Below are 19899 nucleotides of genomic sequence, written 5' to 3'. Positions count from 1 at the left end.
CAGGGGCCAGTGTGGTGGGGGAGCATGTTCTCACCGGTGGCGAGTACCTGGCGGGGGGCGGGGGGAATGTGGCATCTTGGGGACAGGCTTGACTAGCCTTGATATTTTTGTTGGCAGGTGACAGCATTAGGTCTTACCTCTCTGGAGTTCAGGGTCCCCCTGGCCCGCCTGGACCCCCAGGGCCTGTGACCTCCATCACGGGGGAGACATTCGACTACTCGCAGCTGGCCAGCCGGGTCGTGAGCTACTTGCAGTGTGAGTCCCCCGGTGGTGCTCCCTTCGAGGGGCTGGTCTCCCCTTGGCCGTGCTCTTGCCCGGGCCGCTTGCCCCGAGCTTCCCTCAGGGATCCTGGTGGGGTGGGGGGCCCTGCAGAGGGGCGCTGGGGGCCAGGACCTGTCTGCAGCGCACTCGGTGGGCGGCAACAGCGGGAGTAGGCAGAAGCTCACTCAGGAAACAAACCCCCAAATAGCCCTCCCGAAGCAGCCCCTTCCAAGCCTTCACAGAGATTCGGGGTCTCAGACGGTGGCTGTTTTGGGGAGTCACCACCATAACCAGATTTCCTTCCCCACAGCCTCGGGGTACAGCATCGGCTCCTCCTCCTCCTCCTCATCTTCCTTCTCCTCCACCTCATCCGACGACATCCTGGCTGCTCTGCAGCGTGAGTCCCTGCGTCCCCGGGGAGCCGGGCCTCGTGGGGGGCCTGGCTGGGCAGCCACTAGCACCCCCTCTCTCTTCAGGTGACGATGTACGTCAGTACCTGCGCCAGCTCCTGGGCTCCTCGGGGGCCGGCGGCGGCGGCGACTGGTCCCTCCAGTCCCTGGACTACGGGGAGCTGAGCAGACGCGTCCTCAGCTACATGTCGAGTGAGTGCGGGGCACACGGGTGTGGTGGGGGTGTGCGGCCCCCAAGGAACCCCTGCAGCCAGCTGTGCGGGGCCAGGGATGGGAGGAAGATGGGCAGCACTGCGGGTGCGAATCGAGGACCCTGTCAGGGAAGCCGCAGTGAGCGTCTGCACACACTCACACACTCGTGCACTTCCGGGGCCACACACCACATGTGCACACTTCCCTCTGCACATTCACACACGCATACACACACCTGTTCACACACATACACATTCATACACTCACACACCTTCATACACACATTCACACACTCACACATTCACACACATTCATACACACATTCACACACGTCTACATACACATCCACACACACATTCACACACATATACACACACCTTCATGTGCAGACATTCACGTGCACACACATGCACACAGGCCCGTGCAGGAACATGCCCAGCAGGATACACACAGGGCGCCTTTCCTCTTCTCTTGGAGGGCTGGGGGACCCCGCCTGGATGGCCCCCAGTCTTCTGCTGCCCGGGGCTTGCCGGGCCTGCTCTCTAGCGGCCACTCCCAGCCCCTCCCTCACGCGCCGGCACCGGGGGCTTTGTTCCTCAGGTTCTGGAGTCAGCATCGGACTTCCTGGACCCCCGGGGCCCCCTGGCTTGCCAGGAACATCCTATGAGGAGCTTATCTCCTTGCTCCGAGGTGAGGCAGGGGTGTGTTGTGCAGAGCGGGAAGGCAGATCCCCCTCCCCCTTCCCTCTCCCCCACCCCCAGACAGCCTTAACTGACTCTGCTCTGCCTTGGTGCCAGGGTCGGAATACAGAGGCATTGTTGGACCCCCGGGACCCCCGGGACCCCCAGGGCTCCCAGGCGGTGCGTGGTCCAGTCTCAGTGCAGAAGATCTCTCATCTTACCTGCAAAGTAGGTCTGGGGCAGGGGGCGGGGCTGGGGCCCTGAGCCGAGGCACCTCATCCTTCTGGGTCACCTGCCCTGGGGGTATTGGGGGCAGCACTCCCAAGGGTGCTGGGGGAACTCAGGAGCCAGTGGGGATGAGGGGCGGGACTATGCAATGCCCAGAATTGGGGGCGGGGCAGCCGTCAGTAGTGCCATCACTCCCCATGCGGACAAGCCTGGGCCACCGGCCATGCCCCTTGGTTGCATCCTGACTGCATTCTCTGCCTCGTCTCAGGCGCCGGCGTGTCGTCCATCCCAGGCCCCCCGGGCCCGCCAGGTCCCCCTGGCCCCCCCGGACCCCGTGGGCCACAGGGTGTCTCAGGAGCCCTGTCCTCATACGCGGCTGAGAACAGCGACAGCTTCCGCAGCGAACTCATCAGCTACCTCACCAGTAGGTGCCCCCCCACCGACGGTGCCTGTGCCTGGCACAGACCCTCCTGGCCGCCCCCAACCATCCCGGGCGCCCAGTGACACCGCTCCATCCCCGCCCCTCCCAGGTCCGGATGTGCGCAGCTTCATCATCGGCCCTCCAGGCCCACCGGGGCCCCAGGGTCCCCCGGGCGACAGTCGCCTGGAGTCCCTAGAGAACTCCTACAGCCGCAGCAGCAGGTCGTCCTCCTCCAGTAGCGACTCGTCCTACAGCTCGTCCATGGGTGTTGGGGGGACCAGCAGCGGCCTCCTGGGCGATGAGGGCGCCTTGTATGGCGGCGAGATGGCCGGGTTCGGGGCCGCCTACCGGGGAGGCTTGGACTACAACAAGCTGGCCGTGCGGGTGTCCGAGAGTCTGCAGCGTGAGTGTGGGCGCGGGACGAGGGGGCTGCAGTCAGGGCGTGACCCTGCGCCCCACCTCACTGGGTCGGGGCCCCGGAACGGCCGTTTGCGGGGTTTCTGCGGGGACAGTGGGAGCGTGGCTGGCCCCGAAGGGTGAAGCCCGCCTGGGGCAGCCCCGCGTGGGCCCAATGCGGGGCCTCTGCTCCCGCTTTCACCGCCTCTGATGGCAGCATCCCTGGGCCCCCGGGAAGAGGATGCCCAGCAGTCCCCACTTCCTGTGACCACCCCTCCGTGTTCCACAGGTCAGGGGCTCCTACAGGGGTTGGCATACACTGTCCAGGGCCCACCTGGCCGTCCCGGACCTCAGGGCCCCCCTGGCGTCAGCAAAGTCTTCTCTGCCTATGGCAACGTGACTGCGGATCTCATGGACTTTTTCCGAAGTAAGGATGCACCCAGATTGTGTGCCCTGTACCCCCTGCCTGCCGTAGGAACCTGTGCCCCCAAATGCCTCCTGATTTCTCAGCTCAAAGGCTGAGAGGCCGATCAGTTTCAAACTCTGGGGTTTCTCTTGCAAGTCCAAACTCCCCTCCCGCCAATCCTTGGATTGGGGCGAATCATTCGATCCCCCAAGTGTCAGGGGGAATCTCAAGACTGAGGCAAGCTAGGGTTGGGGCAATAGGGCAGTGGGCAGCAGGTAGGGCGCTTGCCTTACGAGCAATCTATAACCCAGGTGTCGTCCTCGAACACTCCATATGTTCCCCTGAGGACTGCACCACCAGGAGTAATTCCTGAGCAAGGCTGGATGTGACCTCCCCATCCCCACTAAAAAAAAAAAAAAAAAAAAAAGACTGAGGCAAGCTTTTGTCCTCCTTGCAGCTTATGGAGCCATTCCAGGACCCCCCGGGCAGAAGGGAGAGGTGGGCAGCCGAGGACCCCAAGGTAAGTGGTAGCAGATGCTGACACCGCCAACCTCGTGCTGGAAGGAGAGCAGTTCCATGCCCGTCCTGTGCTGGGCATTGGGCACTGCTGCCCACTCAGAGTTTCTAAACGTGTCCCCTCTGTCCTCCTAGGTGAGAGGGGCCTTGCAGGGCCACCTGGCCGGCCTGGGCCACCCGGCCCTCGAGGGTACAAGGGAGAAAAAGGGGACAAAGGTAAGCCTGGGCGGCCATGGTGTCACAGGGCTGGGGAGTCTGTGTTGAACAGACAATAGGCAGCTTGTCCCAGAGCAAGTCCAGATTCTCAGGCAGATGATCCCAGTCACTAAGGGCAGCCTCTAGCCATGGCAGTTTGATCTGCTGTCTCACATGCAGCCCGGTAGAAAGGAAGTGCCCAGTGTAAGGAAGACAAGGAAAATCAGTAATAAATGTAATAAAAATGGGGCTCGAAGTTGGTCGGTTCTTTCAGGAGAGGGCATCCTTCAAACCAGTTCTGCAGTGGTCACAGTTGCCGTGTTTGCCCAAGGTTTTAACTTCGTCCTTCATCTTTCAGGTGACCAGGTCTACTCTGGGAGAAAACGGAGAAGTATTGCCCTTAAGCCATGAGCTGCCCTTGGCAGAACCAGACCCTGGATCAATTCTTACAGCAGCCACAGCACTTCCGGCAGAATCTCTCCAGCGGGGTGGAGGCTTGAGTTTGTCAGTGTCCTCCTGAGACCACACAGAACCCCTGTTTGAGTTTGGAGGGATATGCGTATTTATCAGAGAGATTTGAGAACACCTGAAGCAGCTTTACCCGGAAGGCTGAAAAACTGGTTTGTTTCTCAGCTCTCTTGATGCTGCACAGCTGGGCTTCTTTCAACACAGTTCAAGCCCCAACCTAGGAAAGCCGGTGACATAAAAGTCCAGTCAAGACCTTCAGCTTTGCCTAGAAATGAATCCAGGAAGTGGAGATGGGGGGGGCCTTCCTGAGGGGTGGGGGGTGGGGGGTGGCGGAGGGTGGGGCATTCCCTTTCATGCTGCAAGGCTGTGCTCTCAAGCTCCCGCTTCCCATTCTGCACTCTTTCAGTCACAGAAAAGAGTTGGCTAAGCAGCAACTCTTGCAACTGAAAAAATTAAGTAATTCACTTCCCCAGAGGGTGGTGGCAGGGTTTTAATAGCTGTTTCTTGCTGCGTTTCGTATTTCCAAATGCTTAAGGAGTTGGATTGTAGCTACAATCTTTGTTGATAGGTCCGTGCTAGAGTTTACAACAGCTACGCCTAAACTAGACTGCAGCAGACAGGAAAGCAGCAACGGGCAGGAAGTCCAGGCAGGGAAGGAGATCAGGGACCTGAGGCCGGGGAAGATGACCCCACTTTCCGCACTTGGGAAATGGCAGGCCGCACCGCATGCAGTTGGTTTCTAAGCACTTTCAATGTCTGAAAACATTCATGTGGTCTGTTAGATGGAAAGTCATTTCAAATGTAAAGTTTCCAATAAAATCTCTTTCTTTTTTAATGTTCTGTTTTACGGGGCTCTGTCTAGCCACAGTAAAAATGAAAGGACTATCTGGGGTTTGGTGGGTTTGTCTCTAACATTGCTACCAACAGAAGAAAACAAAACTGGTTCTAAGACATAGTTTCTGGCACCTCGTTTAATCACCGAGCTCTTCAAAGACAGATGTCTATCAGCAACTACTCTCTCACTGAGGCATATGACAAAGCATCTGAAGGTTCCCCCAAGGGACAGTTACTTGAAACAAACACACATGCAACAGACAAGCAACAAGATTATTGGCAATTAATATAATCATTTATCCGGGGCAAAGGAGTCATGATTGTAGGACAAGTAATGATATGTGAGAGCCAAAATCATTATTAAGGAAAAATACACCAGTATCATATGCCCCACAGAAATGTACAGTAAAGTGGCAAATTCGTGAACTTATTACAAGCTGTGACTCAGCTGCTGGATACTTTTAAATGGGATTAAATTAAATCCATTTCTACTTGGTGGAAAAAATTCTATTTCTACTCTTCTAAAAGACTTTTCCACCTCATTAAGGATTTTGCATATCATCCCTAGATAAAGACACCATTTGTTTTCACTGCACCAAGCAGTTAAACAGTCAAGCTCTGAGCATGCTACACAGCCCGTCTCCTTCACCAGGTCTGACAGCTACTGCTATGACTCAGCTTGGAGTTCCAAAACAGGGGTCAGGGCCTTCCCATTCCAAGTGATTTAAAAAAAAAAAAACTAATGAAAATGGATTGCATATAATGAATACCTCACTGCGCCTTTTAAATAGCTTATAGTTTTATTAGAAGGCTAAATCCATTTAATTTTATACTAGTAGCTTTACAAACACAAGTGTTGTATCCCTTTAATTAATCAGGATCCATTAGAGGAATACTGATTAATCCTGATTAATCAAACATGAGTTTTCCCCCTAGTTAACCACCTTTCTAAGTTATCCCAATGCCCTCATAGAGCTCTGTGAGAATTTTTAAAAGGCTAGAAGTCTAAAACTGCTGCCATCCCTGGCCAGAACCCAGCAAGAGAATGGCCAGTTAAAAGTTAGGTCCTGAGTGGGACAGCGATGACTCTGAGCCTCTTTTGTTTCATTAAAAAAAAAAGGTCTAGAATGAGCTCAACCATGGGCAACTCTCCTAGATTAGAAAGTGACGTGCTCTGCCTCCCTCCAGCCAACTTGACCACTTGCCAAACGCTGCTGCCTAGTCTCCTGAATCCTGCGTGAGCACATGGATGATGTAAAGAGGTTATTTTTAGCAGAAGAGAGGGCATATCATTTATGAAACACTGGGCCAGAAAATAACCCATTGAAAGGGGAAAAAGAAAATAAAAACATGTGCACACAAATATGATGGTGGAAAAGTCTGAATTCCCTCCTAAAGAAGGGATTTGCATACCGAAAGACACCCCCCCCCTACTTCCCAGCAAAAAATGCACTGGTGTATGTCTAAGTACAGTTGACAACGAACACCAATTAGTTGGAAAGGAATCAGAAAATTTGGAGGACTGCTAGTTTGAACCTGTAACTGGGACACCAGAAAAGATACAAAATGTTCTCACCTGAGACAATCTAATTTCAAAGATTCTCAATAAAAGACAGATTGCCAGAATAGATTAAGAAATAGCTTTATTTTTCATTTGTCAACCCCGTGATTGAAAAGGCATGTTGCTCCCAAATAGAACAAGAGGCATAGTTTGAAACAAAATACTTTCTGAAAATTGAGCTTGTGAGATTATTACATTGCGTATCAGAGAAGGATCACAGAAGCTGCAGCCAACATTTAAAACTGGTGTAAATTCTAACTCAAGCTTAGTAGCACAGAATTTAAAGCTATATCAAACCATGTCTGACACAGAATGGCAACAAGAGAGGCATTAACTGTTGGACTTTCAACTTAAGAAAAGCATTTAAAATATCCCATTTCCTATAAAAGGTGTTTCTTCCAGGAAGGGTAAAAAAAAAAAAGAATTGATTTATTTCATCAGAAGACTGTTAGAACTGGAACTAACTCACCTCTTCCACCTCAGTTCTCAGTTTTCCTTTAATTGACAATATCTCTAGCTAATCACTGGACAGATTTTGGCTTCTCAGAAGTCTTTGTCATTTAAGCACAGTGTGGAATGGGGGAAAGTGTGTAGTTACAAGGGACTAGAAGAATACAAAAAGACAGTCACTTCGAAACTCGCTGATGCTCAAGAAATCAGAGACCCTCCATTAAAGTGGGTCTTGTATGCCTGAGAGCTTTGTGCTTGAGGAAACACTACTTAGAGGTAGCTCTGGTTCTGGTCTGTATTTAATTACAATTTGCTGAATCCTGTCACAGGACAGTTCTAATAGTCAGCAAAGTATAAGCACTCTAAATTTCCTCCTTACCCACCCCATAGCTTCCCCATAGAAAAGGGTACGAGAAAGCTTAATTGTGACTCCACATAGAATAGCAGCTAATTCATCAATTCACACCCAGTTATGGACTGACAGGACAAGGAAAGGCAACCTGGTGCAAATGCTCTGGGAGCTTGACCTGCAGAATCTGGCGGCCTGGTGGATTCATAGCACACAGGAGAAGAGGGAGGCTGAGCAGTTGAGGATGCACATAGGGAGTTTCTTCTATGCATTTCGTAGCACATTCTGCCATCACAACAAAACCACCAAATCCGGAATGAATCTGACTGTATGCTTTGATTTCAGAGACGCCTGTGCCCCTCCCCCACTCCCATGTACACTTCATGCAAGAGAGAAAGATCACGATATTACCTATTTGAATACAGGGACCTAAGACAAGAAGTTGGCCAGAATAGGGACTACACAGCATAGCCCACAACAAAACATCTTTCAAAAAGATTTATGCAACTTTTAAGTAGTAAAGTGAGTATGTCACCTCCACACAGGTATCGTTTTTGTAATCCTGCACCCATATGAATGCGGTGGTAGTTGAAAGAGAACTCAAGCATGAACACCGGGTCCACAGGCCAGTTTGGAGAGCTGTAAAATAAACTTACCAAAGTCTCGGCTGTTCTACTTTGGGCCTGTTTTCTTTATTCAGTACTCTGAATGTCAAGTTCAAAGGAAGAAAAGAGGATCAAAGATTCAAATCCAATTAATTATATGCCACAATTAGCACAGAGTATCACTGAAATGATGCTGAAAAATTGCCCACTGCCTAGAAGTACTCATTTAAAAAAGCTAATATACTGAGAATGTCAAACACAAGGAGACAGTGGCAGGCCTTCTGCCTTTCGCCCTCTGAAAACAAATCTTGAAACACACCAGGGAAGAACATCAACTGCCATTTTTACCATAATAATATAAACAATTTTCATCATAATCCTGAATATTACTTTATAAAGATATATATTTTAAAAGGCTTTCAAAACATTTTCAACCCAGCATCTGAGAATAAAGCATTGAGTTTTCGTTTACAGCAACACATTGTGATAAGTGTCTGAATATACAACCATACATAATACATGTATATGTATAATATATGTATATATATTTATTTATATTTAAAAACCAAACTTGGCCAAAAGTTAAGGCTACCTACAAAGTTGTCCAAGTAAATTATGCTTGTCAAGATAATTACAAAATTAAAATCACACATGCATCTTAAAATCATTTAAACCACTGACAAAAATAGGAAGGTTCAGCATCCAAAGTTTTCAATTAACTGCATGAAAGTGCAGATATTTACATCTTCTTAATATGAATCAGTGTTCCCACAAACTTATATTTAAACTTCTCACCAGCCTCCAATGTAATAAAGATAAAAACAAATGTATACAATGTGGGACCTAGAACTCTCCAAGAGGATAGGTTGCAAACGGCAGGCAGCAAAAAAATCACTTAAAAGTGAGCTGTCTCACACATCAGAGGGTAGTTTATAATACTGTTTGACCTGACTGTTTAAAATCCTAAGCCTCAGAAAGAAGCTAAGAGTGAACATTTCATTAATGATTTCACATGTAAGCATCACAGGAAGGTTTCAGGCTTTTCCCAGTCATATCAAAGTAAATAATTTAAACATGAACAAAACCAAACCAAATATAAAGGATTTTATTGTATAACAAACAAAAAGTTATTTCTCACATTTGCCTAATTAAAGAAAAATTTTAAAGGATTCTGAACAAATGCTCTTTTACAATTATTTTCAGAAAATATATTTATAAATATAACCCAGAGTCTATAGGCCTCTGACAATGTTTTGCAAATCTCCTAAGATGGGGAGATGTCATTTAACCAAATCAGATAATATTTGGGAAAGTCAGTTGGGACAGTTAGATCTGAGTTACTTTCAATTTGGTAAGTCTTTTGTTTCCAATCTGGAGACTTAAAACACCCTTTACTTGTTCATCTCTCCAACTCTGAACAACATATGTTTTTGGATGAAATTTCTATCAGCTGGTAACAGGAGATTCTTAAAAAGACAATGCTTAATGCAAGAGGGTTCTGCCCCTGTTGGATCAAGAGAAAATTCTATTTTAAACTCAGCTGAAATTTAGTGTTGTAGGTACTATCTTAATAAAACTAGCACCTTTAATTATAGCTCATATCTAACCAGGTAGTTATTTTAGACACATTATTGAAAATTTTCTCTTTCAAAAGAGTCTGTTGCTAAAGATGAAACTTACTTATTTATTGAATAATTTTCATATTTTGCGCAACTCATGGATTTTTTTTTAAACGAGAGCTGATTCACCAAGGAAATTAGTCCAACTCTCTACAGCAGAGTTTCAAAAAATACAGAACTTAGGTATCATTGAAGTTAGGTAAAAAGATACTTAGTAATGTAACAGTTCTCTTTAAATAACTTTAAACATTGCATCTCTAAAGTTTTTTAGGTAACAGTCTCTAAGAAAAACAATTTTTAAGATTAAATATACAAAATCACCTTGGGGAATTACCACAAGATGCTTCTCTGCCAACCACCCAGCATCTGTCTCAGTTATCTCAGTTCCTTTCTCTTTATTTCACTAAACAAACGAGACCAACAGAAAAGCCCCCAGAAGGTGAGCAGGTGATTGTCTTCAGGAGCTCTCGGACACAGACCCTGGCAGAAGAGAAGGATAGAATGGCATCTTCTAAAAGCCAAACCCAACAGCAGAGGCTTTCCCACTGTTAAGATCCTGTGGAATGCAAACTAGGAATTGGGTAAAATTTGGAAATCCGACTCTGGGTCGACGGGTTAAGGCATTCAGACTCCCCCGTCATCTTAAAGAAAACTTCCTGCTCCTGCAGCTTCCTGGCAAACTCTTCTTCCAGTGTCTTAGAAAGGAAAAGAAAAAAAAGAAATTATGTTCTGGTATTACAAAGAGAATTTACTTTGACAGCAAAAACAAACAAACAAACAAACAATTTGCCCAAAACACTTCGAATATTACCCTAAAGGCGACCAAACTGCTCTGGAGGAGTACAGGCTGCAGTGCCCTGACTTCGTTTTGTCTCAGCCATATGTGGGTGAATTACAGAATCATTTACTCTTCTGTGTAGAGTAGTGAAAAGACTAACTACATCACTATTTTTTGTTTGTTTGGGGCTTTGGGGCCACACCCGGCAATGCTCAGGGCTTACTCCTGGCTCTGCCTTCGGGGGTCACTCCTGGCAGGCTCAGTTACCATGTGGGGTAGAAGGAATGGAACGTGGGTCAGTTGTGTGCAAAGCAAGCATCCTACTCAATGAGCAGGATGAGGTTCAGGCCCCTCACCTCACAGGCTTTCTGTGCAAGAATTAAATGTGGTAAGCATACTTGTAACACACAGCAGGCACTCAGCCAACAACTTTTACTAACAGTATCTTTGTCCCTCTCAGACAAAAACTTGGTATTTTCTATTTTTTGATTATTGATGTGTATTTCTTTTCTTCAACACTGAATTTAAACTGTTTGTAAGGGTAAAAACTAAAACAGATTCAGATTTATAGCCCCACAATAGAGAAAATGTCATAAGATGTAATAAATATCTGAGATATCAACAACTTGATGGATAAGCAATTCAGAGAAAATAAGTGTTTCTATGAAGTACAAAGGGAGGGTGGACACAAAAAGGTCACTCAGGCAAGGTGAAATATGAGCTGGTCTTGAAGGAAAGACAAGGACTTGATTGGTGGGAGGCAGGAAGCATGCCTGACAGGGGGAGCTGAAATAATACAAGGCAGGCAATTACTGAGTTGCTACGAATAGTGCTCACTGTATCCAATACGGAATCATGAACTCAACATGGGCTAGTCAAGCTAGGAAGGTTGACTGTTGCCAAAGTGTTGTATTATGAAGACTTCAAACTTACAGCAATCAGTTAATTTTCCTATATAACAGAATCTAATTCTGCAATACTGTAATATCTAGGGCATTCAAGGATAATTACTCTGGAGCTAGCAGGCAAGAAGGAAGAAAGTAAAGGGAGCGGGGGTTCTGAAGACCCATTAGAATAGTACTGAAAAATTTCACACAACAGTAAGATGTATAGACAGGAAAAAGGAATATTATGAGAAGGTTAATGTTATTATCTGCTTCAATGTGGTGTGTGATGGAAATAAAAATTCAGGCTTGTTGCCTATTTATTAGTGGAGAGTTATTGGGATGAGCATCTGTTGTGGTTGGAAGTGAAGAAAGGATGGAAAGTGAGATGGAAACCAGGGAAATACCATGCTGAGTTTAACTTTTATCTCCAATGAGTTTATTTTCTACAGTCAACATTCAACAGGCATGTAATGATCCTTTCTAATGTGCCAGGAACTGTTATGGAAACTGAGTCTAATTTCTCCTAGCAGTGAACAGAGATACTGTCCCTGCTTTCTAGGAGCTTACAGTTTTGTGAAAGAATAGAACAATAAACAATTATGTCTAGTGGTGATAAATGTTATAAAAGAATTTTAAAAGATAAAAAGATGCTTGAGGAGGGCAAGGAGGCTTATTATGTTACATATATATATTTAAGAGGGCTGGGTATAGACAATTTTTATCCAAAGATATATAGAGAAATAAATCTTTGATGAAATTCTATTAGAACAGAAGCTTGAACAAAAATTTTAAAAAATGGAATAGCAGATAGAAAATGGGAGCTTAGAACATAAAACAGTTATAAAACACCAACAGTTATAAAAACAACAATTAATAGCAATAGCAACCATTTATTGAACTCTGATCCTAGCTCAGTACTAGGACAAGCACTATAAACACATCACTTCTTTCAATACCCCTAACCTGGTAACATCATCCTTATTTACAAGTGAGAAAAACTAGGTTCAGAAATACTAAGTGATAAAATTATTCAGCGTTTACCACTGAGATCTGAACCCAGAATTTGGAATTATCTTTAAAGGGATTCAAATTAGAAAAAGAAGTAGTTACTATCACTATTTTCAGATAACATAATATACACAAGAAAATTCTGAAGATCCCACCTAAATTTTTTTAGAAACAATAAAGTAGCAGACTACAAAATCCATTCACAAAAATCTGCTGCATTTCTATATGCAGATAATGAACCTGAAGAATGTTTTTCTTTAAAAAACAACCCTTGTGCAATTGTGTCTAAAAACATCAAGTACCTAGGAATCAACAGAGGAGGTGAAAAACATAAACTAAAAACCAAGTCACTAAAGAAATCCAAGAGGACACAAGGAAATGAAAAAGTATTTCATGTTCATGGCTTAGAATAACTGACATGTTAAAAATCACTATCCATTCTAGCCAGAGCAATTCCTTTCAAAACTCCAATGACATTTTTCAAGGACATAGAACAAATACTAGTAAAATCTGTGTGGAACCATATACCTCCCCAGGGGTATAACAAGTGCCCAAACAAGATTCTTAACCAGAATACTTGGATGATGCTATGTTCTTATTAGTAACTCTTGTGACTCTAGTGTCAGAAAGTTCAACCAGGGGACCAGGAATAGGACTGAAGTGGCAGAACACGTGAGTTCAATCCCTTGCACCACACAGTCGACTCCCTTCTGAACAGCTGCAGGGCGGCCGTGGTGTCCCAGAGCAGGCATGGCCCTGAGGATCCCACGTACCATTGGGTCTGAGCAGCATCGTGTTGCCTGGCCCAAGCACCAAAATATCGGGTCCACACTGCTGGGAGTGGCCCCCAAGTCTCATGAGGACTATTTAGGAGCCTGCCTTTAAAAATCCAAAAAGTTCAACCAGGGAGACTGAGGTAAAAGCTAAGCTACAAAGATTTAAAAAAGAAACAGGAGAAAGGTACAAGAATTTGAAATTCTGAACATATATGTACCTACCTATTCAGAAATGGTCGGAAAATAACAATTAATGATATTTAAATGAAAAAGTCACCCTGACAACTGACTTGGGTTTTTTCACCTCCTCTAGAAATCATTAGTACAAGGAAGTGCTAAACACATTACCCTATTTCGCTGAATAATTGTTGCCACTACACAATTGTTGCACTAATTTTGATTAACAGTAGCCAAAAGAAACAACAAAAAGTACTTCCTAAAATCATCATTTAGAGGGGTATGGTGCTACCAGCAGGTCAACTTGTACCTGTAGGGAGAGTGCATCAGCAGCCTGATGGTGCCTTCAGAGTTCCAGATACCCCAACATTGATGCTGTGCCTCTAGCCAGACCCCAACAACTTGGGGCCAAGTTCATCAAGAAATTAAATGGTCAATAGTCAGGTATGTGGGAGCCACACCCACAAGTCACTTCCAGCTCAGCTATATAAGCTCATTTACTGGCCTTATTTCAGAGACCCATAAATCTTGAAAGAGATCAAAAGATGCAGTTAGGGCCAGTAGCGCAGAAGTAAGCAGGAACCTGACTAAGATCTCAAGCCCACTTGGATCAGGACTGGGCCTCCTCCCCCCAGGTCCCCTGTTTTCCAGTAGCTTGGCAGTCACACCCACAAACTCCCTCCCACTCCCAGGTAATGTCATCAACGGCCAAGACCCAGAGACTATAAACTAAAGCTCACGGAAGAGAGCAATACAGAATATCCTGACCCCGCACCAGGCTGTCTTCACCAGGGTACCTTGTAGGGGGGCAGGTTGAAGTTTTCCTCCCTACCCCAAGCAGAACCCTGGCAGCCGAAAACCTCCAGAACCCAACCACCGCCATGCTCACAGCCACTCTCCACATACTTGGACGAGCCTCACCCAAGAGGAGACAAGGCTCATCCAAGACAGGATGAACCTCACCAAAGAGAGGACTGGCAGGAAAACCCAGGTATGTGGAAACCCGTGACTGAGATCTCCAAGCCAACTTGGATCATTCCCCCATGTCCCCAGTTTCCCAGTTTTCCAGTAGCTTGGCAGTCATAGCCACAAACTGCCCCTGGTGCCATGTAATCTTATCAACAGCCAAGACCTAGAGACTATAAACTAAAGCTCCCAGAAAAGAACGACACAGAACTTCCTGGACATTCTATTCTATCAATAACAAGCCTTATAAAACAAATCATCTAGCATTGCCTTTTCGGCATGTTTGAGTTGGAGGTGGGACTGGTGTCAGAATATCGAATGTAACCAAAGCAGAGAGAGTATGGGGGAAACTGCCTGCCACACAGGCAGGGGAAGGGTTGGAACAAGGGACGGGGGCAGGAGGGGGAATACTGGGGATTTTGGTAGTGGTAAATGTGCACTGGTGAAGGGATGGGTGCTTGATGATTGTATGACCGAAGCTTAAACATGAAAGCTTTGTAACTGTATCTCGCGGTGAATCAATAAAAAGGGGGGAAAGTAATAATAAAATAACAAAAAAAATTAACATTCTGAATAAAAAAAGTAATGTGAAGTTCATGCCCAATTCAATCAGCTTAATCAATGACTTAATCAATCGCTGGAGCGATAGCTCAGCGGTAGGGCATTCGCCTTACAAGCGGCCAACATGGCCGACCCGAGTTCGATTCCTCCGCCCCTCTCGGAGAGTCCGGCAAGCTACCAAGAGTATTCGATATGCCAGACACAGTAACAACAAAGTCTCCAATGGAGACGTTACTGGGCCCGCTCGAGCAAATCGATGATCAACGGGAGGGCCTTTACCTTTACCCTTAATCAATGACTGAATAAAGAGCAGTACTACTACAGTAAAAATTTAAATGAAAGCATTATTTAACAGTCACATCCCACTTTTTTTTTTTGCAAAAAATAAATAACTTGGCATAAAATCTGTCCCAGTTATGTACTCAAATGCAGTGTTTTCTTACTGATCGGATGAATGGAAGGAAATGGTGAAATGATTACAGGAGGCTGGAAGCCAAAGAGAAAATAAAGGTTTAAGGTTGACTTACTAAGGAGAAGGATGATATAGCGATAGCAAAAACAGAGTTGATGGTAGAGAATAAAGCACAAGAAGGAAGATAGCTGGATGGACAGGGGAGGGAAGCCACTCCTACTTTACTAGAGTGCCAACGTAAACAGCATCGGAGGCTTTGTAATCTGGTTCCAGTCAACTTCTCCAGACTAAGCAGCCTCACTTCCTTCCTTCTTTCCCTACCGATCCCTACCTAGAGCACACACTTCCGTTTCCAAGATATGGAACTACTTATGATTCCCATGCGCATCATTTTCGCTCATTCTCTTGTCCTAACTGTCCCATCACACCCCAGTCTGTCTGCTGAGCAAGCTCTTACTCATCCCTCGAGCCTCACTTGGCTTACCCCGCATCTCCTCCTTGCAGCTTCCCTGACTTGTCCAGGCAGATTGAGCTCCTTTTCTTGTCTGTGCGCTACCCCCCTCTATATTTTCTACTTATCTCCTTCAGTCCTACTAACCCTAACTTCATCACATTACATTCCAAACATTTTGGTGACAAACATTTTGTCTTTTTATTTATTTATTTTCAGCTTGGGGGCCACACCCAACAGTGTTCAAGGCTTACTCCTGATTCCAAACTCTTGAATCACTCCTGGTGATGCTTGGGATTAAACCCAGGGTTGGCCACGTGTAAGGCAAGCACCCTACCCTACTATGGCTCCAGCCAGTCTCTTCACTTTTGAATGGCCAGTCTCTAACTCCTTATTGTATCAAATCAAGAGATAATAGCTAGGGAAATGGATACATGAAAATATTATATTTTAATTAGAGCTTTTAAATTTACCTTTTTCCTAGGTCTCAATTTCTCTCTCCATTCCTTTAATTCTTGGCTGTGTTCCTCATCTAATTCCTTCAGTTTCTGAGTCTCATGCTCAACCAATAGGTGGCATTTTTCATTCTGCAAATAAAGTTTGGAATAAAAAAAAACAACTTCAGATTAACTAAGTAACTTTCACAAATAAAATTACCCTGCAAGAAAATAAGTTACACATTAAACACCAAGCTATTACTGAAGCCCAAATTCTCCTCTAAAAAAGGAAGAACAAAAAAATTATGAAGTAAGCAAGAGTCTCAATTTTCTAAGTTTAGAAGACAGAGCTGTCACTGAATTTAAAAAACTTGAATGAGTCTGATCCTAATTTTTCTTTCTGAAGTTTTCTCATATAATTGACATTTCAGAGGGCATCGTACATGTATTTTTCATCAGTACCAGAGTGTAGGCTCAGCAATCATGCTACTCTAGTAAATGAAGCAAATAGAGAGTAGACAAAAGATATACCCTGAAATTAGATGGGCTACATACTCTAGCTAAATAGCTATCTCTAAAGAAACCTTGAAATGTCCCACAAGAAAACACTTCATGTTTTTAGTCTGCCACTTTTCTCAAAAACTTTGAAATGGCTATTCCCTCCAAATGAAATGAAAAATATTTTAAATTCAGAATGATAACATAGCTGCCTGCCATTACTTTTTTGGTTTTTGCAAAAATACATATATATTAGAGATTCTCAGTAAGGCTTTTGAAAGACTTTCCTTCTTGGATTGTAACTTAACTTCATGTTTGTTGGTAAGGGCTATATAAGAATTTAAACAAGTGCTAACAATAATACACTAATCTTCACTTAGGTCTACACAAAAAACAGAACCTTTCAGTCCAGCACTTCTAAGAGGAAAACAGAGTTAACTCTGGTCGGCTCTGACTTTCTCATGCCCAGCCTCCGGGGCCCCTCTCCCCGTCCCCGCCTGGCCTCCTGTGACTTTATCACAACCTGCAGCTGATGCAGCTCTCGGACATTGGCTTCACACTGCAACTGGAGATCCCGCATCTGATTTTCGTGTTTTTGATGCTGAGCCATTCTCTCATTTTTCTGCCTCTTCTCTTCTTGAGCAGCAAACTACAAATAAGAAAGAAAGATAAATATGGTTAACAAGCATGTAATTTCTGCGTCTTCCAAAGGTGTAATTAAGGAATTTAACAAACTTGAAGCACAATGAACTAGAGCTGCAAGTAATAACATGCTGTGATTCAAAGCTGGAGTCTACACGGCGGCTTTGGTGGGGAAAGCGGAAGTTCTGATCACCACATTCTTCCTATCTCTTCGGTGACCTCAGTTTGGGATCCCGCCTTTGGGATGTGGGATTGTAAAGTACAGTGAGGTTGTGTTTTGAATTAGTGAGCTCTCCAAGTCATCTCACTCCCAGAGCAGTTCTTAGCACTAACCTAGCCCCAAATCTGGTACACTTTGTCCTCTGTGAAGGCAAGACTAAAAAGACGTTCCAAGAGCTGGGAAGACTAAGCTGGCACATGCCCTACATCCAGTCCCAGCCCCAGCCCACAGGTGAAAACGAACACTGATAAGCCCTCAGGGCCTCCAGAGCCACACTCCGAAGTGCCTGGGAGAAACCTGTGGTACTGGGGATCAAACCAGATCACCTGTTCTCCCCCTCCCCTCCTCCTCCCCCTCCCTCTCCCTTTCCTGCCCCTATGTGGCACTTTTGAAGGTCATTAAAAAACATTTGCACATAAAAGAGAAGAGTGTTGCTTCTATACCTGCTTAATTTTTTCCCTGTCCTGATCTGGTGAGGCTGTAGAGTTAATTCTCAAACTTTTCTTAAACATGGCCATTCGTGTCTTGGCTTCACTGCGTTGAATCTTAGGCAACCTTGCTCTTTCTTGAGTCTGTCTGTTTTTCAATTCCTCGATCAGTCGCTGATTATAACGCTGCATTTGTTCTGTTTCCTAAAAAATTTATATTAAATAGAACCCCGTGAAGCAGACAGAACTTAATACTAAGTACCCACATACAAATGCAAATATATCACTCTGGTGCTGCTGTTAACCGAAATTACTCTCACCCTTGTTGCATATGAAACAGCAAACTACTGAGTTAAAAAAAAAAAAACCAATTTTGGGGGAAAATAAGCTACTAGTAAGAGTCTCTTATTAAAACCCTCTTTTACTAAGTCCAGGAAAATGGAAACTATACAGCTACATTTGAGAAACAAGATGAAAATCATACTACATGAGGCCTTCAAGAATTATAATTACCCCTCTTGGAATTTGTAGAAAGAGTGCAATCATGATCAAGAGAAAACTACTCCAAATTTCATCAAAAAAAATTTGGGGGTGAAAGAAAATCCAGAAATTCTGGTTATTACTAGAGGAGAACAGAACACGGTACAGGTAAGTACCACTGAGTTCACTGGTTGGCAGTAGATGGTGATGGACACTGGGTGGGGGATGCTACACAACTGCTGACGTGAGAAACCGTACCCCTGAAACCTATATACAAAATTATAAACTAATTCTAGCACTACAGCACTGTCCTCCCATTGTTCATCGATTTTCTCGAGCGGGCACCAGTAACGTCTCCATTGTGAGACTTGTTGTTACTCTATTTGGCATATCGAACACGTCACGGGGAGCTTGCCAGGCTCTGCCGTGGGGCGGGATACTCTCGGTAGCTTGCTGGGCAAACTCGGGTCTACAACTTAAAAAATAATATGTATCATTATTCTTTTAACAATGTTTCAAAAGTAGCTTTTCAAACTTAAAAAAGCTACCCAACAAGTGAATCAATTTTCCTTTACTGACCTTCTCATGGCGCTTAAGAAGTTGATGTCTTTGCATGAAATACTGATCTTTAAGTTGCTGTTTGAGCAGCTGGTGTTTTTCTTGTAAGTGTCGCTCTTCCAGTTCCCAAATCGCAGCTTCTCGGGCTACAAGAAAGCAATTTACAAAAATCACACTTTGCTCTTTTCTTTAATACTCTCTGGTGTTCTACACACTGCACTCTGAACTATAAATGAAATATCAGCAATCTAAAGAACTACTACCATCCTCCATCCTGCTTGAAGTTATAAACAGAGACTGTCCCATGCCCACTAGCAAAATCCTTTCATTATAAAGGCACTTAAGTAATTAAAGCATTCAGGTATTTTTCTAGTATAATCTGGATAAAAAGATGGGTTTTTCCTCTTTGGTGTGCCAAGGATGGAACCCAGGTCTCTTTTGTTACAAATCATGCACTTTACTGCTGAGTCACAACCCTGGCCCACAAAAAGAGGTCTTTTTATAAAAAATTTTATTTGAAGCACCCTTATTTAAAATACTGTTAATGATAGGGTTTTCTGTAGACAACATTCCAACACCACTATTTCAGAGTCCCTAAAGGAATTCTGCATCTTGCAGTATTTTGTAATTTTTATAAATTTCTCCCCTTATTTAACCTCAATTTAACTTTCCCTCTAGCACTCAAATAGCACATTCAAATAATTTCCAAGGTATTTGCAGCAATTTTTAAAAGTATGTATACTTTTCATATACATAATTTCACATACCTCTCATGAGCTGTTGTTTATTATTCAGACACTCTCTTTCAATATTGGCTAACTCTGCCTTCTGCTGTTGGATGATCTTTTTCAGAGAGCCATCCAATTCTTGTTGTTGCTTCTGTACAAACTCTTGTTCCTATTAGAAACAATTAACCATCAGTTAATAAATATCTCCTGAGCAAAAGACCCATGATATATGACTCTAAACAGTAATGGCTAACAAGTTTTCTATAACAAATTTCTAAAAACTGGATTAAAATCCAAAATT

The 19899-nt window shown here is 44.5% G+C and overlaps 2 protein-coding genes across 3 annotated transcripts in view; one reads left to right on the top strand and one right to left on the bottom strand.

The window, feature by feature from the left end:
- The window catches only part of COL17A1 (collagen type XVII alpha 1 chain), a 41067-nt gene extending 36734 nt beyond the window's left edge, over window positions 1-4333 (top strand). The window contains exons 45-55 of the mRNA XM_056120622.1: window positions 118-255; window positions 572-658; window positions 738-863; window positions 1464-1553; window positions 1661-1771; window positions 2040-2195; window positions 2302-2595; window positions 2878-3015; window positions 3452-3514; window positions 3646-3726; window positions 4064-4333. Coding sequence (XP_055976597.1) covers window positions 118-255; window positions 572-658; window positions 738-863; window positions 1464-1553; window positions 1661-1771; window positions 2040-2195; window positions 2302-2595; window positions 2878-3015; window positions 3452-3514; window positions 3646-3726; window positions 4064-4116 — 1337 coding nt within the window. The 3' untranslated portion in view covers window positions 4117-4333. The remainder of the gene's footprint in view (window positions 1-117; window positions 256-571; window positions 659-737; window positions 864-1463; window positions 1554-1660; window positions 1772-2039; window positions 2196-2301; window positions 2596-2877; window positions 3016-3451; window positions 3515-3645; window positions 3727-4063) is intronic.
- A 4728-nt stretch (window positions 4334-9061) lies between these two features.
- Window positions 9062-19899, bottom strand: part of SLK (STE20 like kinase) — a 53038-nt gene continuing 42200 nt past the window's right edge. For both annotated transcript variants that reach the window (XM_056120365.1, XM_056120366.1), the window contains 6 exons: window positions 19638-19767; window positions 18892-19016; window positions 17848-18036; window positions 17066-17191; window positions 16081-16194; window positions 9062-10286 (listed from right to left, as the gene is read on the bottom strand). In XM_056120365.1, coding sequence (XP_055976340.1) covers window positions 10140-10286; window positions 16081-16194; window positions 17066-17191; window positions 17848-18036; window positions 18892-19016; window positions 19638-19767 — 831 coding nt within the window. In that variant the 3' untranslated portion in view covers window positions 9062-10139. The remainder of the gene's footprint in view (window positions 10287-16080; window positions 16195-17065; window positions 17192-17847; window positions 18037-18891; window positions 19017-19637; window positions 19768-19899) is intronic.

This window comes from Sorex fumeus, unplaced genomic scaffold, assembly GCF_029834395.1.
Source record: "Sorex fumeus unplaced genomic scaffold, SorFum_2.1 ptg000043l, whole genome shotgun sequence".
NCBI lineage: Eukaryota > Metazoa > Chordata > Mammalia > Eulipotyphla > Soricidae > Sorex > Sorex fumeus.
Note: the sequence above shows the minus strand (reverse complement) of the source record. Positions and strands in the feature narration are given on the sequence as shown.